This window comes from Micromys minutus (genome assembly GCF_963924665.1).
Source record: "Micromys minutus genome assembly, chromosome: 29".
In the NCBI taxonomy this organism is placed as follows: Eukaryota; Metazoa; Chordata; class Mammalia; order Rodentia; family Muridae; genus Micromys; species Micromys minutus.
Genome location: NC_137964.1, coordinates 34,537,529 through 34,563,616, shown reverse-complemented (window position 1 = coordinate 34,563,616; position 26,088 = coordinate 34,537,529). Strand labels below are relative to the sequence as shown.

Below are 26,088 nucleotides of genomic sequence, written 5' to 3'. Positions count from 1 at the left end.
GGGGTGGACTTTGAGGTCTCCTATGCTCAGGCTCCGCCCAGTGTGGAATCAGCTTCCTCCTAGCTACCTTCAGATCAAGAAGTAGATCTCTTGGTTAGGCTCCTCCTGCCTGCATACTGCCATGCTTCCCACCACGATGACAATGGACTGAACTTCTGAAACTGTAAGCCAGCCCCAATTAAATGTTTTACATAAAAGAGTTGTCTCGGTCATGGTGTCTTTTCACAGCAGTAAAACCCTAACTAAGGGATCTCTGGCCTCTATGTGCACATGTGCACACAGAAACATAAATGAACATGTGTACCGGAGAAATGTGAGAGAGTCACTTCGGATGAGTTTCTAGAGGAAAAAACCTGAAAGACAGGTAGAATGTTGGAGATGGCATTTCTATACTCCCATGCTCAGGTTCCCCTACGGTAGCCCTCTAGCTAGAATATGCATGCTCACCAGCTCCTTCATGGTGGATGACTGGCTCACGCTGTGCCATTGCCTCTTTTGCTGTTTTTGAGGAGGAACACCGGCTCCTCTGAGACCCAGGCTTCCTCTCCTGCCCCCTATGCTCTTATTTCTGCCATCCCGATATTGCTTCCATGTGGAGACTGCTGCCCTCCAAGGCATCTGACTGGGCTTAAGGTAGGGAGGAAGAGGGTTGGGACTGGATCAGGAGATCCGGTACTCTCCAGACTGTTGTCCACCCCACCCACCCAAGCTAACTCCAGAGACTGCCTACCCGCAGGTGTTGGGGAGGCAAGCCCAGTGTGAGGAACACTGGGAAAATGTAACAGTATTGTTGCGAATGAAATGGAGCAGAAACCTCAGGCTGGGAGCAGGCTCACTATGGTGCATAGGGAGATCCTGTCTCACCAAAGAAACAAACAAGGACACATAAATTGCTGATGTGCCAGCAAATACATTTCTCTATTCATGTTTGCTGAGAAAGTCTATTAGGTTAAGGTATATGAATTGAAAACTTTTTTTTTTTTTTTGGAGACATAGTATTTCTATGTAGCCTAGGACAGACTTGAATTAGTCCTGCCTCTGTTTCCTGATTACAGGAGCATGTCCATTCCTGGTTCTTCTTCCCTCTTTCCTCCTCTTTCTCCTTCCTCTTCCCCTTTCTCTTCTTTCCTTAGAAATGATCTGGCATCTTCTTTTGAACAACACAATTGAAAATTATGTAGAACTCAAATACATTATTACCAGAAGGAAAAAGTCTATGGACTGCTTTCAATTTTTTTTTTTTTTTGGTCTGTTAATTTTTTTTAAAGCCTTAAGGTTATATTTACTTTCTTTGTTTGCTTGTTTATGTGTAGGGCACACACCATGAACCAGAAGATCAGAGGATAGCTAGAGCCAACTTTCTCCTACCTTGTGGATTTCCCGACCAGACTCAGGTCATCAGGACTGGTGGCTCTACCCACTGAACTTTGCTCCCTCCTTTGGTAGTAGTTCCCCATACAGGTCTTGTTCTAAAGGTGCCCAGGGCCACTGCAGAGAGGTCTCGCATCTCCATCTGAAGTATCAGCACTTGCTACCTTATTCAGATCCCCAGAAACCGGAAGCAGGCCCCAGAAACCGGAAACATAGCCCTTGGTGTCACCAGGGAGCTTCCGAAGAAAACCCACACCCAGCGTTCTTTTACAACTGTTTTATTAGCAGCAATATATACAAAGTGGAAAATGATTTCATTTAATTTTTCTAGCTTAGAAAGTTTGCCTTTTTAAATTCTGTTTGATGATACATGAAAGAACCAGCATCCGAGAAGACGCCTGTCTCTGTGGGTGCCGAGTTCCGCTCGAGACCAGGACTGGAGTACCACCTCACCGGGCCTCATCAAAGACACAGGAAGGTCACCACCAAAAGAAGAGGTCGTTTTGCCTACGGTTCCTGAAGCTACCCATTGGTTTCTGGAGCCCTCATGGTGCCATTCAGGCTCTAACCTTTCTTCTTCTCCAGGGCTGTGTGTGGATTTCCAGAGTTGTCCCCTGAGGTTTGTGAGTTCTCCAAAGAGCTGTCTTCAAAGGCTCTGGGTGTGATCGCTTGGGAAGATGGCCCCCAGGCAGAGGTCAGAATGCTTATGCTGGCAAGAAAATGAGTTTAGCAAAAGGCAAGCTAAGGGGGAAGATGAGCTCTGAGCAGGAGGGGGAGGAGCCGTGCGCATTGACAGAGCTGCCTGAGCCAATCAGTGTGAAGGATGCGCACGTTCCGAAACACGTGTCCCCACTGGCGTCAGAGCAGGGAGCTGCTTGTGGGAGGGCTCACGAGTGTATCCCGTTCTAAAAATAATTTAATCCCGGTGGGTTCAAATCTCCATCTTGTAAAAAACAGACAAGGATGGACTGTCATGAAATGCCTTGGAACTGGCATCTGGTAATTCGGCACTGGCAACATCATTTTTTTTTTTTTTTTTAAACCAAACCTTTACACGTTATCAATACACAGTCAGGTATTTAAAACAAAAAATAAAAAAAAAACACAAAAACAAAAACCAGACACCAGCATGTTCTTTCAGTCACTGTTCATAATGGGCTCAAATGATCCACCTCTAGGCTAGAACAACATTTTAAAACATGGTCACACTGACTACACCACTAAGTCAGAACTGAGACATTGGTCTCCTGTAAAAAAAAAATAACCTTTTTACCCCCTTCCCAATGGTCAAGAGATGACCTGGGCCTGGCCTGGTCAGCTTTAGGGAGCAGGGTTAGAAGGGTGACACACAGTCAGCCTTTATAGAAGGCAAGTGCTTAGTCTCCGCAGGGGCACACGGTGGACTAAAATCAAACGGCACAGACAGAATGCGCAGGTGACCCAGGCCTGGGGTTGGAAGAACCACGAACAGGTTCCACCCCTGGGAGAAAGGCCACATTACTCATAGTAGGTCTTTTCTCAAGGGGCCCCTGCTCCCTGGAGCCTGTACGGTCTCTCCTCTGGTTCCTCTGTGGGTGGATGAGATGAGTGACTAGAAACCCCATGAGAAGCCCCCGGCCACAGTGGTCAGTCAAATGCATGCAGGGGGCCTTCCTGGAGGAAGATGAGTCCATCCTTGCTAGGATGAGGGCTGAGGAGATGCGCTCTCTCTACAACCCTGCGGCCAGAAAGAGCCTTCTCTTCTTTGAAACCCAGGCATCTAGCACGACAGACAGCACAGGAGAACACAGGGAGGGCCCCACGTGCCTGGCTGCTGAGCATCCCCTGGTCATGCCATGGTCCTCAAGTGATTATTTACCTATGCCCGCTGTCATCTAACCCTGACACCGTTCTTTATGTCTGTACTTAGAAAATAGTCTTTTGGAGAACCACAACCTCTAATGAAGGCTGGGAGGGTCTGCTGTTGGGAGACATTTTGACTGACGTTCAGGCTGGACCTTGTGTCTTGTTATCCTGTGGTTTCCATCCTATGCTGTCCACGGGGAATCTGCTTATGTACTAACACTACCTGATAGCTCTGCTCCTCAGAGCCTGAGAGGCCAGAGAGGGACCTCTCCCTTTCTCAGCACCCCCCTTCTAAGGACTTTGTGAGAACAAGATCTGGATGTCTCTCATGGCCATGCCAAAGGCCAAGATGGTCTAGGAGCCCAGGTGAGAATCAGAGCGAACCCCTGGCTTTCAGGTCAGGGTATCTCTCTCCCTCCCATGCAGACCTGGTCACTCAGTAGACTAACCTGCCCGTGGATTTATGACCCCAGTCTCAGGATGACCACATCAGCTGTGGTGGGGTCCAGAACTCATCTGGTATCCATCCTTCTTTGAAGTCCCCTTCCCCAGGCATCCCTGACAGTGCTTTGGGATAATCACCTTTTAGGAAAGAGTCTGCCTGCTCATCTTATGGGTATTTCTTGGGCCCAGGAAATTCTGGGAAAATCTTTGCTGCCTTCGGAAGGCCATGGGAAGGAGAAGATGGGCTAAGACCTTTTAGAGGAATTTTAAATTGGAAAAGAGGACACAGAAATTGTTTTGGAGGGAAAATATGGGCTTAAGTACTTAGGTTAAATTCCACTCCAAGGCAACCCCAGGCAAGACGCACTCCGACAACCCCAGGGCTTTCATTTGTACCGAGTACACTGTGATGTGTTGCCATGCGGGACACTGCAGCCCAAACCTGGCACTGCTGATCCAACTTGACCTGCTGCTCGCCTTAGGAATGGAGGCTGTCACGTGCCCTTGGCTGCAGCCACAATGTAGCAAACTCACCCGGTGTCAATGCCTTCAATTTTAAATAGAATTAAGTACAGCAAAGAAACAGTGTAGCTGAAAGATGGCGGCCAGCAGGGCTGCAACCCAATGTCACAGGGTCTCTGATGAATGTCCCAGGAGGTCCTGACAGTTCATGTCTGTATGTCTGTCTCTGAAGTCCCCCTTTCCAGGGAAGCTCTTGTTAGATGGAAACTTCGTACTCTCTCGTTTCCTGCCAGACAGAGTGACACAGATGGGTTAAGCCCTGAGTGGTACAGTGACGTCCCAAGGCTTCCCCATGTCCCTGGCTTGGGGCCTGGGGTGATTCTATTACAGGTGTGTGGATGTGCTATGTCATCTTCTGGGGTCTGATCTCCTGCCAACACTGTGACCATAGGGATTGAAAAGACGGGGGTGGTGGGGAGTAGAGCTAACATAGCTGGTCCTCTGGGAACCCCAACCCTCAGATGCTACTAGCATTTCCCATTGCCTCAGGATATGCTCTGATTCTTAGGTGACAGGAACCTCCCCAGCCAATACGAATCCTTCCTTTGAATTCCGTGGCTACCAGCTGGACCTTCACCTCTGATCTGAGAAGAGAATAAGGACCATGTCACTGTGCCTGGTCCCCTTCTTCACTGCTCTCTGAGCTGGAACCAGGGATGAGGGGTAGGAGCCAATGAAGTCACAGGCTTCACCTTGCAAGTGCTATAGTCACTCCCCCTGAGGCTAACACAGCCACGGTCATAGCAACACTTTTTGACGGATGGGAAGTACCATGGGCAGAAAGGTCAGGCCTGGGTAGGTAGGAGAATGGGGAAGGAACTTCCAGAAGCATCAAGATGTGGAAAAAGCCAAGCTTAGGTGACTGAAACTCCACTCTCTTCTTTAGATTCAACTTGTAACTTCTACAACTCCCGAGGGTCCCATCAGAGGTCACAGGCCCCTGGCCAACCCAACTCTGGCCTACGTTCAAGTTCATTCACTTCTGTTGGTAAACTGCCTCTTTTTCCTACTACCCACAAGTCTCCGTGTCCAAGAAACCACAATGGTGCGGTGAGCAAGAGTGGTGTGAATCCTTCCCTGGCCAAGCCTTGGTAAACCCTTGGCTGTGCCTTGTGAGCCCCGAAGCAGTGTTCATATATCAGGAGGTCCACACGGGAGGTCAAAGCAGGAGATGGTGGCAGATCAGTGTGGAGGCCCCACTCCCCATTTTCACCTCAGACCCTTTCACAAGCCCCCTCTGCCTGACATCCTCTAACGTGCAACCTTATCTACATCTTAGTTTTAGTAACTCCTCCCAACGTCCCCACCATGCAGCCACAGAACCTGCTAGCTTTTTGTGGTCCTTCAGGTGATAACTGATCATAACTATGGACAGATCTTAGCGAGGTTCAGGGAGGAAGGAGGGCTCAGGATGTTAAGTCAAGCCTGTGTAGTCCGGTCTGAGCTGCTTTTATCTTGCTGGACCTCCATGTTCTCTTGAGTCACGAGCAGAGTCTGAGGGCCCATCGCGTGGTAAATCCCACACCACTGAGGATGTCTGTGTGCTCTGCCAGGCTTTTCTGGTCACTGGAATGAGACTATACCTGTAGCAGCTTTACAACCAACTGCAGTTCCTGGCGATGCTGGAAGCTTCTGAGAGAGCTGGAGGGGCCCCACTGCCTAGTAAGGACATAGCCACCCTCTGTAGCATTCTGAAGTCTATAGCCAGGCTATGACACCTGCCGGGCATAAGCCCAATGCCAGACAGATGTGCAAAGGTGGAAGAGGACGACAGGGAGCTCCTGCTGTTGCTGCCTGAACACGTTCTCTGCATTCCAACTGCTCATCCTAGCCGCAGAAGGAGCAGACTCACTATCACCTGAGGCCAGCAACCCACCCTTCACCTCCAGCTTAACTCCTGATGCACCCAGAGGCGCCAAAGAGTGACTGGCCACTCATGTGCATGGAAGAGGTTTGTGAGGTTTTTCTGACGGGGCGGTCAAGAGCACACGCTCTCCCAGATCACGTGTTTGTCTGTAAGCGAGGCACGGCTGTAGCGTCTGTGCCATCTCCTGATGTCCCCGGGAGCCTGACCGCAGGGCACGGAAAGATCCACGCTGCTGCTTTTAAGGAGTGGAGCTCGGCTAGACAGGACAGCTGTACCGGGATGCTCCAAGCTGGGTTCTAATCACGGACAAGCAGAGCTGGCTTCTCCCAGCACGGCCGGCCACGCTGTGGGGCCAGGGGAGGCCCCCCAGAAGAGCAGCAGGACAACTTACCCCAGTCTCGTAGATGGGGTTGTCGAACTCAGTTTCCACGGTGATCTGGCTGTAGGGGTGGGAGTACATGAGGGGCAGGCGGAGGCTGGAGTACTGTCGGCACCTTCGGGACAGACAACAGAGCTGAAGCTGCACCCCTGCCCTGCTGCCCAGGGGAACGGTGCCTGAACACAGTCCTGAGTGGGCGGGGTCCCGTTGAGGGCAAGTGCTCTCCGCTCTCGACCCCATAGGGCTGCAGCAAGCCAGCCTCGCCACCTCTCTCTTGCTTTGAGTTGTGAAGTGCTTTATGAGTCTTTCTAACCCATCTCCCTGGATGGCGCCCCAACACACACTGCGCTGTGGAAGGCAGGGGTGAGGTCTACGAGGGCAACTCACATGCTCACAGTCCTTTCTCCGCCCGCCAGCCTCCCAAGTCACTCACTACAAGTTTGAAGCCCGCCCAAAAGCGATACTCAGCGTGGTCTCTCTCACCCACGCCACCAGAGCATATAACCTCTACTCGAGGCTTCTGTTTATCGACTCTCAGTACTTGCTTTCCTCCTGTGCTCTGGAGATCGGCTACCCCCTCCCGGGTCTGTTTTTCTCACTATGATGTTCCCAGAGCCCAGAGGCTGCGGGCACATGGCAGTGGCTCTGAAACCGTGCGGTAAATGTGTCTGTGACCGTTCTAGACATGGCTTTTTGTCCTTCGAGGACAACTGCTGCGACCTTCAGTACCCGGGGTCAAGCCCTGGGACATCACTTGCATTTTCTAAGTGAACAGAGGGATGACTGCCCCCGGGGAGGCCACAGGGGAACCTGGAGGTACCAAGATGCTCTCACATCACACAGGCTACAGCATCCGAGCGGGCGGCAGGTGGAGATGCTGAGGCCCCGCCTACCTCGTGACGTAGATGTAGGCTCCTCCCAGGAGCAAGGAGATGAGAAGGACCGGAATGAAGATGGCCAGCGCCATGTTCCCGCCTTCCAGTGATGACTCTGCTGCCGCTTCTGCTACTGAGCACACAAGCCACTGAGCTTCTTTGTTTCCCACGAGCCCCACACCCACGAGGAATCTGGTTCTCAGTGAGCGCCCCTCCCTAGCTGACATCCCACAGCCTTAGACACTGGAGGGCCCGGGAGGGACAGAGAGCAGAGGCTGGGTCGCTGGCCCTTACTAAGGAGCTCAGAGTCACCTGTGGGGACCAAAGGGTGGCTGAGAACCAGTTTGAACCCTGTTCATTCTAAGCCCATTGGAAAGCAGAAATCTGGTTAAAACTCAATTCAGGGGGGTGGCTTGGACAAAGTTCTAGAACAATCTTGCCGTGTTCTCTGGAGACTTCTGTGAGCAGCTGCACCACACTGGGGATCCCTTCTAGAGCTTGCCTGTGAGATGCACCCAGGGGTGGCTTGGGGCAGTGTAGACAACTGCCCAGCTTCCTGCTGCCCCCTCCCCCCAACGCATGTGGCAACTGCAGAGATCATGGCAGATATTTTGGGACCTAGCAGCAATTTTCCAGCACAGTTTGAGGGTGGGTCTTCCTCTCCCACATCGGTTCTGGAAACTTGAGCCCCTCTGTGGCCAAGTCTCACAAAGCTCAGCGACCCCTCCACCTCTAACCCATTAGCCACTTCCTACATGGGTGAAAATAATCACCTCCACCCCCACAATGAACGCACACACCCGGTACCCTGGCTTTGTTTATACGGCCCCCCTCCCCCGAGCACAGGGCCCTGCATGGCAAAAGGCAGCCGGGGGACTCCCGGCACAGGGACGGACGTGGGGGCAGGCTGCTTCCTAAGATGAATGGCTGACCTACTACCCTCCGAGACTTATCTTTGTCCCCTGACTAACATGCACCTGCCAGGGGGACATCAGCCGAGGACCCGTACTTCACAGGTATGTGCTGTACGTTGTCAGAACTACATTAACGGTGTTAGAGACAACGGGACAGCCATCGGACTGGTTCCGGCTTCTCCTAGAGGAGATGAACAGGCCACCGTCCTGCACTGGGCTGACTAGACGTGGTGCAGAAGGCAGGCCATTTCCTGTGTGCGACTGTTCCTCTACACTGTCATCCCGACTGGTTCCGGAATCCCCTAGGAGACACAACTCTGGGTGTGTTTACGAGATATCTGGAAAGGTCCATGTGGGAGGGAGACCCACCCTAGATACGGGCAGCTCCATACCACAGGCTGGGGTCCCTGACCAGATACAAAGGAGACAGCTGAGCACCGGCGTCCATCTCTGCTTCCTGACTGTGGCTGTGGTGTGAGCAGCTGCCTCGGGGTCCTGTTGCCATTGCTTCCCCTCCATGACAGGTTGTACCCTGGGCCTGTGAGCCACATCCACCCTTCCTCCCCTAAGCTGCCTTCACCAGCTTGTCATGGCTAAGACAAGAACTGAAGGAAGGAATCTCAAATATGAGAGAACCCTGGCTATCGGTTGTAACCTGTCCACAAGAACAAGCCACACCCCGAGGAGATGTGACTGTGCCGGGGAGTGGAGCCAGAGGGAGGGAGGCTCTTAGCAGCCTTTCCCTCTGCAGCCATGAGGATGCTCTGCCCAGGATGTGAGGCAGCACCAGTGCATTGGAAGATGCTCGGCATGGTGGGGCCTCTTAGGCTCCGCTGGCTTCAGGGTCACTGTCAAATCTCTTTAGGTTCCACTTAGGGACATAAATTAAGTTTTATTATTTTCTTTGTTGTTTATATCTGCTTTTATTTATCATTTATCCTTGCTTTTAGTATTGCTTCTTCTTCCTCCTTCTCCTCTCTCTCCCTCCCCCCCTCTCCCTCTCCCCCCTCCTCTGAGTGTGATGTGTGCGGCTGCCCACAGAAGCCAGAAGAGGGCGTTGGGTCCCTGGAGCTGGAGCCACAGGTGGTTGTGAGCTGCCTAACATGGGCACAGGGGACAAAACTTTGGTCCTCTGCAGAGCAGTGGGCCCTCTTAACGGTCTTTCCCTTTCTCCAGCCCTCGTAGTGGCATCAGGAGGCCCTGGGAAAAGCTATCGGCACAGCTGCCTGATATATTAGAACTTACAAGATAGAGTAAGACTCACCTTCCAACGCGTGTTCGAAACTGTCTTGGTTAACTGCAACAGAAGCAGGAAGCAGGGTCAATGCCGAGGGAATTCACCGTTTGCACAAGCAGAGGTTGTTGGGCCCCGGGGGTGCGGTGTCAGCGTGGTGCCCATAAACAGCTCCTCATTGGTACCTCCCAAGACATGGAGAGGAACGAGATGGCGAGCAGCCGAAGTGTCATGGACGGTGATGGCATTTGCCACGCGTTCTGTATCGCGCCAAGAGCCCGTGCATCCCTGCCCACCCTTGCCAATCTCCTGCACGTGACGGTTCATTGTCATGGTTTTACAGGAGAGCAAATGGGTTCAGAGAAGTGCAGAGAGGTCTCGGAGGTCACCCTGCTTCTAAGCTGGGAACTCGGGATTCTAACCTGTAACTTTAGCCTCTCACAGCTCTTAAGGTTTTGCTTTGCTTTTTTGAGACAGCCTCTCGTGCTGACCTTGAACGTTCACTGCCGTTCACGTGGGGGTAGGGCACCGCCTCTAACTATATAATATTTTCATGGGGTCCTTTTTTACATTGTTTCTAAGGATGTGTAATTCAAGACCCTGATACAGATACCTCCCATATTTACTGACTGGGATCAGTATTCTATATAAATTATTTTCATAAACTTGTATTTCTTATAAAACCCTGAAACTCAAGGTACCACGGATTATAACCCATGCCCCATCGCCAAAGACACCCTGCTGGCCAAGCACTGAGCTGTCCCCATCAGGGCCTTCTGGACACAGATCGTGGAAATGAAGGCTTAAGGGAGAGACTACACCGAAGGCACAGCCGGCCACGCTGCGGGCACACTCTGCAGGTCTCTGGACTCCTGATTAGATTTAGACTAATTGAAGTCACTACAGAGCAGGGACACCCCCTGCTGAGAAGCTAGCTGGAGAATTAGTGTCCTGATTTATAGATTGATGTTGTTTCAAAGGGCCATAGCTGGGATTCAGTGGTTCTGTAAGAGCTGGCTGGCATGTCCTCTCTGTCCCACTGTGGGATGGCCCTGCTGTGTTAGCAGGCGTCACACATCACCCAGAAGTGCAGTGTCTTGCCTTAAATGCCACAACCCTGAACCAAACAGACTTCTTCATAAAGTATCCATCCTTCGTTACAGTAACAAAAATAGGAATCAAGAATTAGCTGGTGGTGCACACCTGGGACCCCAGCACTTGGGAGGTAGAAACAGGATGGATCAAGGCCAGTGTGGGTTACATGAGACCCTGTCTCAAGAAACACATATGAAAAAATAAAGAAACCAGACTGGTCAGGCACCCACTGGATTTGGATTCTGTGAAACCCACCCCTAAAACAAGCTCAGCTTTCCCGGGAGCCAGCCCTCACCCTGGCTCCTTGGGTCTCTTTACCTTTACAGATAGGCAGGGGCCCACTCCAATGGGACGGCTGTCCCAGAATGCATCGGATGGTCACTTCGCCCATGAGCTCAAAGCCCTCATAGCACATGAAGGTTAGGGACTCTCCAGGCAGGTACAACCGCTTATACAGGATCTGGTACCCGTTCTCAGGCAGCCCTGGGTTGTCACATGCCAGGGACTCCTCAGCTGAAATGAAGCCAGACATGACTCTGAGACAGTCCCAGTCTCTGGGTGACATAGCCCACCCGGCAGCATCCTCACTCTGACCCGTGAGCATCAAAGAACAAATAGGGTTGTGGAACTTGGATAAAAAAATAAAAATAAAATCTAGCTCCTTCTATTTTTACTAGCTGTGTGATCTCCAGAAAGCATTACAACCTTTTCTACTCTCCTGGTTTTTCCCTTTAGCAAATGGGAAATCGGCTGCAGGACCCCACAAGGGCCTGGGTGTAAGAGTCCTCGTCCTGTGGAGGGCGCTCAGTAAGGGATGGGGATGGTGGTGGCGATTGACTGTCGATTAAAAAAACTGTCCACTCCTCCAGAGCCCGTCCTGCGCATTCCGATCTAGTCTCACCACCCATTCCTCCTCCAGGAATCCTTCCCCGACGCCACCTGCCACAAACTGTCTAGTGTTTCCTCCCTCCGTTCAGCAGTGCCCGCTCAGTAAAACGCGTAATCCGAGTCAATTGCCTGCGGAGCCAGAAGCCAAGTGGCTGCAACCAACAGGCTCACGCCTCCCCCTGGTGGCTGCTCTTGGGTACTGCAGACGCCAAGTCCGGGCAGAGGTTGACCTAAAGATGGAACTCGCTGGGTGAGCCATTTGCTAGGAAGCACCGCTCCACGCGAAGCGCCACAAATCCTCAAACAGTTACAAGATTTTAAACTGTGGTAAAATCCTCGCAAGGTTTACCCACTTAGCAGTGAACAGTCGACCACTAGGACCCGGTGCCCCTTGCTGGGGCCACTAGCGTTAAGGTCCATCTCTGGTACCCCAGCTTGGTCTTGGCGAACTCAAACAGGTGTGACGGTTCTCTAGGTGAGCAGCTCATTTCATCCAGCGCAAGATCCTCGAGGCTCCTGCCTTGTATCATAAACACGTGTTTTTTCTTTTTCGTGTGTGTGTGTGTGTTTGAGACGGCGTTTCTCTGTGTAGCCCTGGCTGTCCAGGAACTCACTCTGTGGGCCAGGCTGGACTCAGACATCCTCCTGCCTCTACTTCCTGAGGGCTGGGATTAACGGCATGCGCCACCCCAGGCCTGGCTAGGGCTTCTGTTTGAAAGGCCGAATAGTATTCTGTGGATGAGCAGACCATTTCCTGTGTCCTGATTTCACACGTGGCTCACCTCCACTGTTAGGTTAATGTAAACACTGTTGGGGTGCGGATGCAAATCCTGCTGAGTCCTACTTCTTGTTCTTTGGGGTAGACACTCAGAAAAACAAGCACTGGGTCCCAGGGCAGCCCCAGTTTTGATTTCTGAGGGTCAGGCACTTCATGCTATAATTCCTACGAACGATGCACACAGGTCCCGGCATCTCTCTATCGGAGCCCCTCCTGGGGGTCCTCACGCTGGTTTGAGAAGAGCCCTGGCTTTTAGCATCACTTCCTGGGCCGGCTGCCGGCCACTCAGAAAGATGAGAGTTTCTGCAGCAGCTCTTAGGTGCTCCCAGGTGAGCAGGAAAGAAGGGACCCGAGGAAAACCTGTGGTCTAGGCTTCCCTGCCTTCCATCTGTTTTTCTGGTGTAACCCTGGGGACTCAGAGGAAGTGGCCTAGACCCACGGGAACCGGAGGCGTTTGACAACTGCTCCCAACTGTCCCCCAGGACCACTTCATCTTCTCTCCTCTGCGACTATGTCTGCTTCCACCAAACACATGCGCCTTGCTAAGCAAGGGACCCTCTCTGTCTGCCCTCTCCCCTCCCTCCCTGCCCTCGCCCCTCCTCTCCCTCTCCTCTCTCTCTCCTCCTCCTTCCCTCCCCCCCTCTGGGTTAACATCCTCCTTTTGTCTCAGGCAAGCTCTGGGACCACGCCCTAAGCATGGCCAGGCCCCTGAGACTTACTGAAGGCCCTCCCCCTCTCTCTGCCCTCCTCGTCAAGGCCCTGCCGCAAGGACCCCAGACTCGTGGCCTACAGCCAGAGCCTCAAATGGTGTTGGCTCTTATTTTGTACAATGTAGATGAGCCCCTAGTGACTCTGAGGTGTCAGGAGTCAGGACCCGTCATGCCAAGGCTGTATCTCTGCTTCTTTGGAGGCAGCACTACTACTGGCTAGGCTGGTGGTCAGATGGCAGTGGCCTGCGGGGTCTGGGCAGCTGGTATGCTGCTTAGCCAACAGACCCTGTCAGCCCTATTGTCTCATGGCCAATGCTTGCCCAGACCTGTAGGTGGTCCAGAGTCTCAGTTTCCCAGAGAGGAAATGAATGAATGGACAAAGGTATATCAGCAACAGCCATCAGTGCCGGGAAGAACCGGGGCTTTCATCTGGAACGGGTCGGTTGGTGGATGCTGGCTCCCACCCTTGACATTGGAGTGATTATCTTTAAACCAAGACAAAAGCCTTTAGAAGTTGTTAAAGCCCCCATTTCTCCCCTCTCCCCCATACTTGATATGCAGCCTGCCCAGAGGTCAGCTGGCAGAAAGGTACCTTCCTGGCCACCATATAGTTGGAAGCCTCTCTCAGAGGATAGGATAGTATAGGCAAGTTCCAGCAGGATTTCTTTCCTGTTTCCTAGAGCCTCATCCCGCTGTGGGACCTTTGAAGAAACTGGGGTGGTCACTCAATGTCCTGCCCTTGAGATCCTGTACACTATGTGTTCTCATGAATCCACAGACACACAAGTGTGTGTGGGGTTCATACAAATGGTGGGGTGCAGGGAGAACCTCCTTCTGCTTCCAACCAGCTCCCCAGGGGAGCCCAGCGGCTCAGGAGGTCCGTGCTCAGCCGATGCTGCTGACTGGTGCAGCGGAAGTCATCCATAGACTTCAAGGTTACCATTGTCTGTGCACACAGCCAAGTCCTCAATCATGTCACCAGGCCTCCCTTAAGTCGGCCCTGGGAAATCTTCAGGACATCTTGCAGTACACACCCACGGTTGGGACTCAAGACACTGACAAGAGGTTTTGAAACCCTGAAGAGTGTTCCCGGGCCTGCGACAAGGAGCGCTTTTAAACTTTTAGTTTATTTTCTGAGTCTTAGCAAACACTGTGGGAGACCCAGGGTGGAAAACCAGTGGGTTACATCCCAGCCTTTGCTTTTAAAGACAGGTTCTTTACTCTGTAGCCCAAGGCAGCCTTGAGCTTCTGCCCCACCCCAGGGAGGAGAGGAGACCTGTGTGCTGTGATACCCAGTTTAAATGGTGGTTTTCATCTTTCTGCATTGCTTAGTCAGACGAGGCAAGTGACTACCATCGAAATGGAGATAGTTCTTCAGGCTCTGCCTGCCTGAGGCCTGTGGACACCACCAGGTGTGCACACCGCTCTGAAAATCAGGGCTGCGTTTGCTCCCTGGTTTCTTTGCTTGGCCTGGTAGACAGCCGACTTGTACCCAACTGTGCCAGGACAGTGGAGTGCAGGCTGTGAGCCGGTTTCTGTTCAGTTCTCCCAGGGTTCAGTGGTGCTTCTAGAACAGGTGTTCTTCCTAGAACAGAGGGGGGTGCCTTCAAAGCCTCCTGCAATCCCTACAGTACCCTGTAGTACCAGAAGTGACCAGCAGATGGCAGTGTCACCCAGAAGATGTCTCTATAATCCTCTGATTCTATATACTTGACTGATCTAGATCTATCGAACGATTCCACAACGCTGGTGCCGCACCACCCCACATGTTGGGACTGCAGGATGCTGTTTTGAAACGTCCGGTTCATTGTGACGCGTTGCTTGCGCTTTGGTTGCTGTGATGCAACCCTTCACCCAAGCTGTTCAGGAAGGGAAGGGTCTATTCGGGCTCACAGTTCATTGCCCACCGGATACCACCCACATCCAGGGTTCACAGTGGAAGCATCTTCTCTTTGGAAACCCTGCACACGTACAGAGGCGTGTCCCCTAGGTGGCTGCAAACACAGCCACCAAGAGGTGACATCACAGTATGAGTAATGGGTTCACATGTCACTTAGTTCACGGCTCAAATATTTAAATGTTCATTCGCAATAGATGACAACCAACCCTAAGCCTCCGAGGGCCCAGGAGTCATGACTGGATCTCCTCCAGTAGCAGCTGCAGCCAGTTTTGTCGGTTTGCAACTACGCAGCTCAGGCTGGCCTTGAACTTGCGATCCTCCTGCTTCAGCAGTGTTGGGATTATAGGTGTAAACCACCATAGCTGGCTCAGAAATCGTGTCTTTATAGGGTCTTTCAGTGACCCCGAGAGACAGATCCAACTGCCTTCCTCCCTTCTTATCCGTGGCAAAGGACCACTCGGTCACCTGCCGCAGTTGCTTGGTTGTCAGCCAGTGGAGACGGGCGTTGTGGGAAGTTGGCGTCCACGGACAACAACTTGCGGTATTGCCATTTCACAGACGAGTAAACTGAGACCCGGGCAACTCATTTGGCCAGAGTTGCACAAGGAAAAATGGCCAAACTTAAATCCCAGCCTGGTGATACTCTGGCTCTCCCCTCCTCCACTGAGGCTGCTCTATCCTTCACCCCCGGCTTCTTCAGGCTCACCCTGAGCCTCTAGTGTCCTGACACCTGCTGTGACTTGTGAGTTCATTAGTGTGGGTGTCAGGGAAGCTGGCCCCACTCAGTCCTGCAGCCGACACTGAGATTTCCAGGAACTTTGGACCCAGTGGAGGGAGCTCTAGGTTTGAGGATCTTGGGGCTTTCATGGCCTGTTGTCTTCAGAGACAGTCGGCTTGGCCCATCCTCCACCTGGGTCTCTGCAGCATTGGCTGCAAGAGTGTGGCTTCTGAGAACTCGGGTGTCTCTGGTCTGGGAGAGCCCCGAGCTTATGCTTTGGGTTCTGGAGGCTGCCCTACCTCTGGTTTTGAGTTTCCTCAGAGGGCTGTGTTGAGGATTGTTCCTAAGGGTGACACTGTGGGAGATGGGGCCTAGTGGAGGCCCTGGAGTCATCTGGTTCCTTTAAAGAGACCCTGGTCCCAGCTCTCTGCTTTGCCACAGACTCTGACCAAGATGGACATCACATCAACTGCCCAGCACTAAAGACTACAGACCTGGGACGGTGGGGCTCTGTGAACTCTTTCTCTGTCTAAACTAGTCTGCCTCAACTGTCTAGTTATAGTTACACAGGCTACTACTCCCTGTGAACCTCAGCTTTCTGTAATTTGCACAAGTCCTACACAAGCAGGAGCTTGGTCACAAGCCAAGGAGAGAAGACATCTTCACCGTGACTGCTCTCTCTCCTCTGGCATAAATGACACACCTCGGATGCTTTCCTTACGGAGCAGAGGAGTTGAGGCTCAAGGCGAGGGTGGGGCTGCTTGCTGCTGGGATTGTCAGTGGCCAGGCCTGGGTAACCGGTCACAGAATGTGTTCCCCCCTGGAGGGGCAGCCAAGGTCACCAGCTTTCCGCTGCCAGGGCTCCGTTCTCCCTCAGACGCCTGAGGCTCAGGTGTGTTTTGTCCGTGTGTCTCAAATCAGATCCTTGGGGCTGGAGTTCTAGGCAGTTGTGAGACACCCAGACTTGGTACTGGGATCACAGCTGTTTTAAACAAACCTCGGTGGTGTGTGATGCTCTCTTCTCTCCTCTCACTGCCTTGGCCAGTGGTTGTTGTGGGCACAACTGCTGAGTAGGACTCCTGGGGCTGTTAACCCACTGCTAACTAGTGTTAACTAGCTGGTGGCTAAGGCCTTTCTGAATCTTGCCACTGCCCTCCTCTCTATCTCAGATAAGCTCTCCCTGTAAAGCTCAGCCTGAATATAAACTTGTGAACTCTTGGGCTTTCTGCCTCAGTTTCCCCAAACAGACATGCTCCATACCTGACTTTAGAATCTTTCCTTTGTGTGCGAGAGCTCTCTTTCTCTCTCTCTCTCTCTCTCTCTCTCTCTCTCTCTCTCTCTCTCTTTCTCCCTCCCTCTCTTTTTACATGTCCTGCAGGCATTAGCGAGCTGGCATCCTGTGGGCCTACATGTGTGTGACTGCATTCACGCATGACTGTGTGTGTGTGTGTGTGTGCAGGCCAGAGGCTGATACTGCGATGCCTCCCCACCCCAGGCCTTTCTCCTCCGTAGCAGGAAGGAAAGCCTGAAACAATGACCCCGTATTGAACACAGACTCACAGACACAGTGGGGCAGGCGAGATGTCCAGATGGGAGTTCCCGTCTCGCGGCTGTAGCAGGTGAGAAGCGAGCTCCCTTCAAGCACAAACCCAGGGCTACAGGTGTACTGGATGGTGGTGCCCACTAGCAGCACAGGGTCTGAGATGAGGCGGGTGGAGTGCTCCACCTCCCCGGGGTCGGTACAGTACATAACTACCGAGAGAAAAGGACATGGACACACGGTGACACACAGGTCACCAAGATTTACATGAGGAGCTTCTCCTGTAGAAAGCTTCCCAAGTCAGCCCTGGCCCTTTGAGGACAAGGCACACAGATACACAGAGGTGACTGGTGAACAGGTCAGGTGGGAAGAGACCAGAATGCTATTCCTGAATGTGTCCCAAGACTTTTCACTAGGTCTTGAGCCTACTTCTACGGTAAGTATATGTCATCACTGAGGAGGGTGAGCATGGGTGGGGAGCACGGTAAGGAGGGTGAGCACTGGGAGCACTGTGAGGAGGGTGAGCACGGGGAGCACAGTGAGGAGGGTGAGCACGGGAAGCACAGTGAGGAGGGTGAGTACTGGGAGCACTGTGAGGAGGGTGAGCATGGGTGGGGAGCATGGTAAGGGGGTGAGCATGAGGAGCACTGTGAGGAGGGTGAGCACTGGGAGCTCTGTGAAGAGGGTGAGCATGGGTGGGAAACATGGTAAGGCGGGTGAGTGCAGGGAGCACGGTGAAGAGGGTGGGCATGGTGGGGGCATGGAAGAGGGGAGCATGTGTGGGGAGCACGATGGAAGGGGGAGCTCTCAGTTTGAGCTTCCATTCCATGAAATCCTGAGCAACGTCCAGAGTGGGAAGAACCGAGCGAGAGCTGCCCCTGTTCCCTGCGTGATGCCTGACACTAGAAAACAAGCATCAATCGCAGTTTAATTAAAAAATCAATACAGATAAAAGGGAAACAGCAAACTAATTAAAAAGGAAGGAAGCGGACACCTGACTGATGTGAACAGCGCCCACCGTCCTAGTCAGCCGCCACCGACGGCCGGTGCTTGCACATCCCTTCACGAGTCCCTTGTGTGCAGAATCTACCCGCAGCTATTTCTACCCGAAGCCGTCAGTCTGTCTAGCCACCCATCCCTATCTGTCTGTGTATCAGTCCGTCCGTCTGTCCACCCATCCATCTAGATATAGTTTTAGGTAGATATAGACAGACAGGTTATAGGCCACATATAGATATGCATTATTTTGTGTGTGTGTGTGTATCATACACATTGTATATCTGCATAAATGTTTAGGATTCCACACATGCACATGGGCACACATACACAGATACACACACAGATATAAGTGTACACCCATATATAGAGAGACACAGAGAAATCCCTACATAGGAAATGTCAGTAACCATCTGATTCACAGACCTGATCCATCTGTACCTATCGGCCCATCTGCCTATCTGTCCACCTGTCTGCTTGTCTATCTGTCCATCCATCCACTCATCACCTGCCTGCCTGTGTCTGACTGAGTGTGCCAGGTGCTTCAGGCACCGCACATGCGTGTGTCTGACTGTGGCTCTTCAGTGGAGTTCCCCGTGGTGCCTGGTTGCTGTCTTTTTCCTTATGTGCCCCAGTTCCTTCCCTGTCCGTCCCCCACCCCCATCCTCAGCCAACAGGAGCCATTATCGAGCTGTTCTGGTTCTGATCTTGTGAAACGGGAGTACCAAACCATCACCCTGACAACAGGGCTGGGGCTGGGACTTTGATGATGGGAGAAGAGGCCTCTTGCAGGCTCAGCTCAGCAACTTCCCTTGGAGGACATCGGAAGAAGCCAGCAGCACCTCCTTTCTTATCCCCCTTTCAGAACAGGGGGCATGGCTACTCCTCATGGCTGGCCCTGTACTCCTGGGGTAGCACCCTGGACTCAGCAGGAAGGAGGCTGTTGCAGATGGAGGGAGGTAAAGCTGGAACAGGATGGGTTTGGCTTAAAGAGTCAACGTGGCTTCCACACAGGCTGGGGTACTCTATCATTTGCCACAGTCCCCTCTGCCCCCATCACCCTCCACCCAATGCACTTTATTTATTTCCACTAGGTTGGAGGCACCAGAGCCTGGGGTTCCAGTAAATCTATTCATGAGAGGAAGCCAGCTCCTACTTCAAACAGGCAGTTGATACCATGTGCCCTTAGGAGGGGCTTTCTACCCGGTGACTTCAGGAGAAAAAAGCTGGCTTACTCTTTTCACAAAACGGGGGGTCGCTGCTCCAACTGAGGTCCCACTGGCAGGTGAGGGTGTCGCTCCCCACGATGTCGTAGCCGGGGTCGCACTGATAAGTGATCCGGGCTCCCCTGATCAGCTCAGTGTGGGAAGTGGTTTTCCAGCCATTCTGAATCTCAGGCAAGTCTGAGCAGGAGTCGTTCCGTGACACCTCTTTAAAATAAAGACATCTTCCTTAGGTTTGGGGGAGCAGTTCCACACTCAGAGTCATGTGCCCTATGACCGACTCCTGAGACCGTGGAGGGTTAATTCGCAGCAAGACAACAGTTTTACCGCCACAAAATCCTGTCATCAAGGTGACAGTCAAACCATGGGATTTCTCTGGCCAGATGGCTTCACACAGAAAGTTCTGGCAGCCTGACCCTCAGTGGGCACTGCTCTACCACACCCCTGTGCAGAACTCTGTCCCCTCTGCGGCAGGAGTGACATTCGGAGTTTACTTTGTCGGTACCATTCTCTACCTGGGTGACCATGGCTGAGTCACCTGCACTTGACATTCAGTTTCTGGAGGCCGCTACCAGAAAAACGGAAATTCTGTTTTCCCCAGCAAGGAGGCATGGAGACACCCAAATGGTCTGTCTCCACAAGCTCTTGTTAACCCTGCTGCAGGCAAGGAGACTGCTCTGATAGACAACTCTGTCTGTGTCTGACTTGTCTCTAGCTGTTTCTCCCCTCCCTCTCTCCTCCCCCTTCCCTCCCCTCCCCTCCTCTCCCCTCCCCTCCTCTTCCTCCCCTCCCCCTCCTCTTCCTCTCCCTCCTCTTCTATTCCCCTCTTCTCCCTTCCCCCTTCCCTCCCCCCACTTCCCCCTCTCCTCCCCCTCCTCCCCTCCCCTCTCCTCCCCCTTCCCTCCCCTCCTCTCCCTTCCCCCTCCTCTTCCATTCCCCTCCTCTCTCCCTCCTTCCTCCCTCTCCTCTTCATTTTCTTCTACTTTCAGGAAGTCTTACATAGCTTCTGTCAGCCTGAATTCACTGTGCATCTGAAGGTGTCCTTAAATCTCTAATATTTATCTTCCTGAGAGCAAAGGTCATTTATGAAGTGCTGGGGCAGAACCCAGGGCTTCATGAGTCTCTCTCTCTCTCTCTCTCTCTCTCTCTCTCTCTCTCTCTCTCTCACTCTCTCTCTCACTCACTCTTTTTCTCTCTCCCCCCCACCCCCACCTCCTTTCTTTTAAAGCTAGGATCTCACCATGCAGCCTTGTTTGACCTGGAACTTACTATTTAGACCAGAATGGTCTTGAACTCAGAGATCCACACACATCTGTCTCCTGAGTGCTAGGATTAAAAGTATGCCTTCATGGGATCCATGGAAGCCAGAGCCCAGCTGGTCCTTCCTCTCTTTTAAAGAAGAGATACAGTTCCAGTCGTGTTTGAGACACACATTCGGCTTCACTGTCTTCAACGGCCACATGATGGTTAATTAGCACAGATATGGCTCTGAAGAGATGTATGAGTCTCCGTGTGTTTGGTTATGGGTCTGTGAGGCCTTGGCAGGCCCTAGGAATATGAACTAATAACTTCAGGTTCACAGCCAGAGAGCACCAGGGTCTGACCAATCTCTGGGCAAAATAAATGCCCAGAAGTATCGAATGTGTTGCACTGTGGTGGTGGTTTGAATAGGTTTGGTCTCCATGGACGTGTGTGTTTGAATGCTTGGCCATAGGGAGTGGCGCTCTTAGAAACTTCGGCCTTTTTGGAGGAGGTGTGGCCTTGTTGGAGGAAGTGTGTCACCGAGAAGGCGGGCTTTGAGATCTCTATGCTCAAGCTCCACCTAGTGTAGCTCACAATCTCCTGCTGCATCCTGGGGATGAAGATGTAGAACTCTCCGCTCCTCCTGCACCATGCCTGCTTGGATGCTGCCCTGCTTCCCACCAGGATGATGATGGGCTGAAACTCTGAACCTGTAAGCCAGCCCCAGTCAAATGTCATCCTCATAAGAGTTGCTTTGGTCATGGTGTCTGCTCACAGCAGTAAAACCCTGACTGAGACACTCAGTATTTCCACTTTACACACAAGAGAAGAGTGTTCAGAGTGGCTCACTGACTCTCACAAGGACACACAGCCTTCCACAGTGGTGCTAGGACATAAATCCTCATGACTCGAGAGCCAGCCCTCCTAAAACCACACATGATGACTATGCCAGCCCACTAACAGTTTCAGCATCCACACAGATACATCCATGGGAAGCCACCCTACACAAACAGGACTGATGGGTTGGAATACCTACCTATATAGTTCATAATAAATCCCTGGCCCTTGCCAAAGATGAGGCCGGCAGGATCCGAGTGGAACTGGATGGTGAGGTCTGGTGTGGAGGAATACAACTTCTGAGGGCTGCTGTTGCCAAAGTATTGGCCCAGGACGTGGGGCACAACCTCATCGCCATCATAGATAGTCAGGATGTCACTGTTGCTCAGGTTCAGGCTTGATGGGCAGAGAGAAGGGAGGAGGTCACTGGAGACCACTGTCTGTCTGCATAAACACCATGTCACCTTTTGAGGGACACAGAATCCCTTCAGACAAGCACTGTGTCAGGCTGCAGGCCAGGAAGCAGGGCTGGAAAGGCCTAGACAACAAATGGAACCAGGACACACAGCTCCCTCCCATAAACACCACAGGCAGGTCTGTAGACGCATGGGTTCTGGAAGAGACCTTTAGCGTGGCTCTCCCCAGCTGGGTCTGTGAAGGCGAGTCCTGCACAGTAATGAGCTGGCTTCACTATCCCATTAACAGCACTGACGGTGCAGTGGAGTGCCGGGCATGGGCTGCGGGCTGGAAACCTACCACACGTCTTTCTTATTTGACGCAGAAGGTGCTGAGCAAAGGTGATGAGGTCACCTGACTGAGGTTACTGTGGTTCTCCATGCCTGGCTGCCCACAGCCTGCCTGTTCACGGGAGAAAGGTGGACCGTTCATTATTCCTCAGGATCATCAGAGTCCTCCCTTATGTGAGGAACAGTGAGGGGAGCACGTCTGCAGGAGCTGTGTTCCAGCCTCTTATCACTACCTCTTAAGGGGTGACGCAAAGACCTGCAGGGCAAGACCTGGTCACTGACGACAGACCAGACCGAGGTGGATGGTTACTGACGACACAGGGCCGGTCTAAGCTCAGCCTGCTCAGTCTGCCTGACCCTAGCCCGTCTGCACCTTTCGAAATCACCAGGCCTAGCCCATCTCATATCTTGTGCACCAGGCTAGCTTCAGGAGCCCCTCCTGTGCCCTTACCAACCTACAGGCTCCGGCCCGATAGCACATCCTGTACACCGGCCTAGCCCGATGAGTCCACCTGACCCTAGTGCTCCTCATCCAGTTTCCTGGCACCGTATCCAACCTCTAGACCCAGCAAGGGTCATACTTCCTGTGCTCCAGTTCGGTCTGGTGCGCCACTGATGTTAGTCCACCCGTACCACACCCAGCTTCAAACGTAGCCCAGGTCGCACCTCCTGTCACTGGTTGAGTCTGGTGAGTCTCAAAGATCCTAGGAAGCTTACACTCCACCCGGCCTCTAACCCAGGTTGAAATGAGATGTGCATCCGTGCTCCCTTGCCTGTCCACGCCATCCCCAAGTCTTGAGCCTAACTTTGGTTTCATGTGCCAGCTTAGCCTGGCGTGTGCCCCAGAAACCGCCCGTGCCATCCTTATATTCCCTGGCAGAATTCAGGTACCGATGCCTAAAAGGATTCCACCACTAGTCCCATTGCTTCCTTGGTCACTTCTTAACTGTAAGACCAAAAGTGCCCCTGAGCAACCAAAGGAGTTTCTTACTGGTACCTCACGTCTGACTGACTGAAATCCATCAAGCTCAAGTGATAGCAAAAACCAAAATCAAAAACCCACAACCAAACCCCAAGCCAAGCTTGTCACCATAGAAGCTGTCTAAAAATCAGACATAACCAACCACGAGTGTCTGTATGTCCAGGTCTTATCCCAGAACCCAAACAATATGAACGGCAGGACAGTATGTCGCACTCCCCCTCCCCCCACAAACCCACCGTAGACTAAGTTCCCCAATGACAGTTCCCTAGATGGATTCCAGGACATGGAATTTATAAGAACTGCTACAAAATTCAGAGAATGCAGAGGATTTGGACAAAACAAAAATTTAAAGAGATGAACCATGAGCGTGATCCCCGGGAAAGCACAACAGATGAATGGTGGAGACTATTTAGGATTTAAAACTCGAATAAAGAGAGAAAAATACTGACGGGAGCTCAGGCTGAAGTCAGGATGTGTTTGAAAAAAGCTGTAACCTCATTAGACTCAGTAGAGAGCTTTTTAAGTGGGATGGAAGCCAGTGGAAAGAATAACTGGACTGGGAGATAAAGTGGAGATATCAGACAGGCCACAAAATACTGACAAGTTCAAAAACACTCAAAAGAAATACAAAGGAAATTCAGGGACACCAGGAAAGCATACGATCTTGGAATTACAGCTATGGAAGGAGAATCCCAGAGCAATGGCAAAGAATCCGGCTTTAATCGGATCACAGAAGAAAACTTTCTCAAACTAGGAGAAGGTTCTTCCATCAGACACAAGAAACACACAGGACATCATATAGATGGGACCAGAGAAGAAACTCTCACAGCACAGCCCTAAAAACACACAGCAAAGAGAAGGTACTGGAAACTGCAGGAGAGAAACCACAAGTCACAGACAAAGGGAAACGCAGAATAACAACCGGCTCCTCAGTGGGAGCGTTAAAAGCCAGAGTGGCCTGGTGCTTCAAGTTCAGAGACCACAGATGCCAACCGAGAGTGGCCTGGTGCTTCAAGTTCAGAGACCACAGATGCCAACCGAGGCTTCTACGCCTAGACAAGCCATTTGACAAAGCTGAGGGAGCAAAGCAAAGGAAAAGCTTTTCAATGGTACGAACAGGCTCACAGAGTCCCCCGTCACCAACACAGCTCTACAGAGGAGAGTGAGGGGTATTGGACCTAGCAGAGAAATAAGCAGAATCAAGACAGTATAGAGAGGGAATAAAAGTATAGTCTTTAACATGCAAAGTAGGACTAAGTGCACATACATACATTTACACACTTACACATATACATTCACACAATACATCCACACACACAGATACACCCACACTCACACACACTCACACATATACATTCACACAATACATCCACACATACAGATACTCACACACACAGATACTCACACACATACATTCACACACAGATACTCACACACACACACTCACACACACACACACACACATACACCCTTACATACACATACCCACTCATATATATATACATTCACACACATACATTTACACATATAAATTCACACACAGATACACACACTCACACACAGGGCACTAACACACATACAAATACTCATACACATATTCACACACATGCAGGACACTCACATATATATAAATACTCATACACACATATTCACACACACCCACACACATACACACACTTACACACATACACACATGCACTCACACACATTCACACACCTACATACATACTCACACACACTTACACACACACTTACACATATACACTCAAACTCACATATACACACTCATACTTACACATACTCACACAATATACACACTCTCACACACTCACATATACTTACACACACATGCACACACACACTCTCTCTCTCTCTCACTCACACACACACACTTACACACACAAGCAGAGGCAGGATCAACACATCAAAACATACCTTTCTTTCATCTACTTTTTTCTTCTACTTTATTTATTTTGTTATGTTTTGAGACAACCAAGGTCTCATTATTGGCTGGCCTTGAACTCACAAAGCTCTGTCTCTGCCTCCAGAGTAATAGGATTAAAGGTGCCTCTGCACCCAGAATCATATACATTTCTTTCTTTTCTTTCACCAGTCAGTCATTTACTGTAGAGGTCCATACATATATTCTGAAGAACACAATGAAATTATTCAGTTGATGGTCATAAACACATGATAATCTTTTACTAGTATATTTCTACTTGGTTTGCCAAGGGAAAATAAAGATTACAAAATTATGAATTATAAGTAAAGGTGCTAATAAAATGGCAGGATTAAAGACTGCTGGTCTTAATGTGTTAAACAACACCGCACATTTCAAATAAGCAAGACAACCCACCCAGGTCTAAGGCAGCAGATGGTAGCAGGGGGGTATGTACCCCCTGCAGTAGAGTGTGGTCAACGAGGAATTATACAGACCGAAAGTGGCTGCTGAAGGCACCACGTGCCTCTGTGGGAAGTCGGGATAGTACCAGGAGCCCCTCTCCCGATTTCTGGGTGTAGAAATGAGGGAACACTCACGACACCCGGAGGAGGTCGAGAGAAATCCTAGATCGGGAATGTCAACGTTGAGGACATTCACTTTCACTTTTTCTCCAGGGCCCAGGCCCAGGCTCCGCCTTTTCTTTGTTTTGGATAGCTTTGTTTCTGTTATGAATCGGATAGGAATCAGCCCCACCTTCCCCACGCCTATATCTACAAATACCCCAAACAGAGTGGCATTCTCCACTTTGCCTGTAAGAACTGTCCCAACCTGCAGATCTTCCAGACACACTATGCTTCTCTTGAAGTCAGGCTTATCAAAATCTGTTCAGATGTTGAAGGTTTTGGGCTGGCTTGGACCATCTATGATGCAGGGTGTGTGCAGACGTCTGTAACCTGTCAGTAGTTTTCTCGATGCCTTCTTTTCCAAGAAACACATTTATTTTCTGTTGCACTCCAAGCTTTCCAACTTCACACAGTGTC

The 26,088-nt window shown here is 51.4% G+C and overlaps 1 protein-coding gene across 7 annotated transcripts in view; it reads right to left on the bottom strand.

The window, feature by feature from the left end:
* Positions 1-4,378: 4,378 nt before the first annotated feature.
* The window catches only part of SEZ6L (seizure related 6 homolog like), a gene marked incomplete at both ends in the record, with an annotated part of 140,486 nt that continues 118,776 nt past the window's right edge, over positions 4,379-26,088 (bottom strand). Inside the window, 8 exons of one of the 7 annotated variants that reach the window (XM_080940642.1) lie at positions 4,379-4,408; positions 6,441-6,543; positions 7,322-7,436; positions 9,482-9,514; positions 10,865-11,059; positions 17,101-17,292; positions 19,312-19,506; positions 21,578-21,774. In XM_080940642.1, coding sequence (XP_080796768.1) covers positions 4,379-4,408; positions 6,441-6,543; positions 7,322-7,436; positions 9,482-9,514; positions 10,865-11,059; positions 17,101-17,292; positions 19,312-19,506; positions 21,578-21,774 — 1,060 coding nt within the window. The remainder of the gene's footprint in view (positions 4,409-6,440; positions 6,544-7,321; positions 7,437-9,481; positions 9,515-10,864; positions 11,060-17,100; positions 17,293-19,311; positions 19,507-21,577; positions 21,775-26,088) is intronic. The other 6 variants (XM_080940643.1, XM_080940644.1, XM_080940646.1 and 3 more) reach the window with 6 other exon arrangements.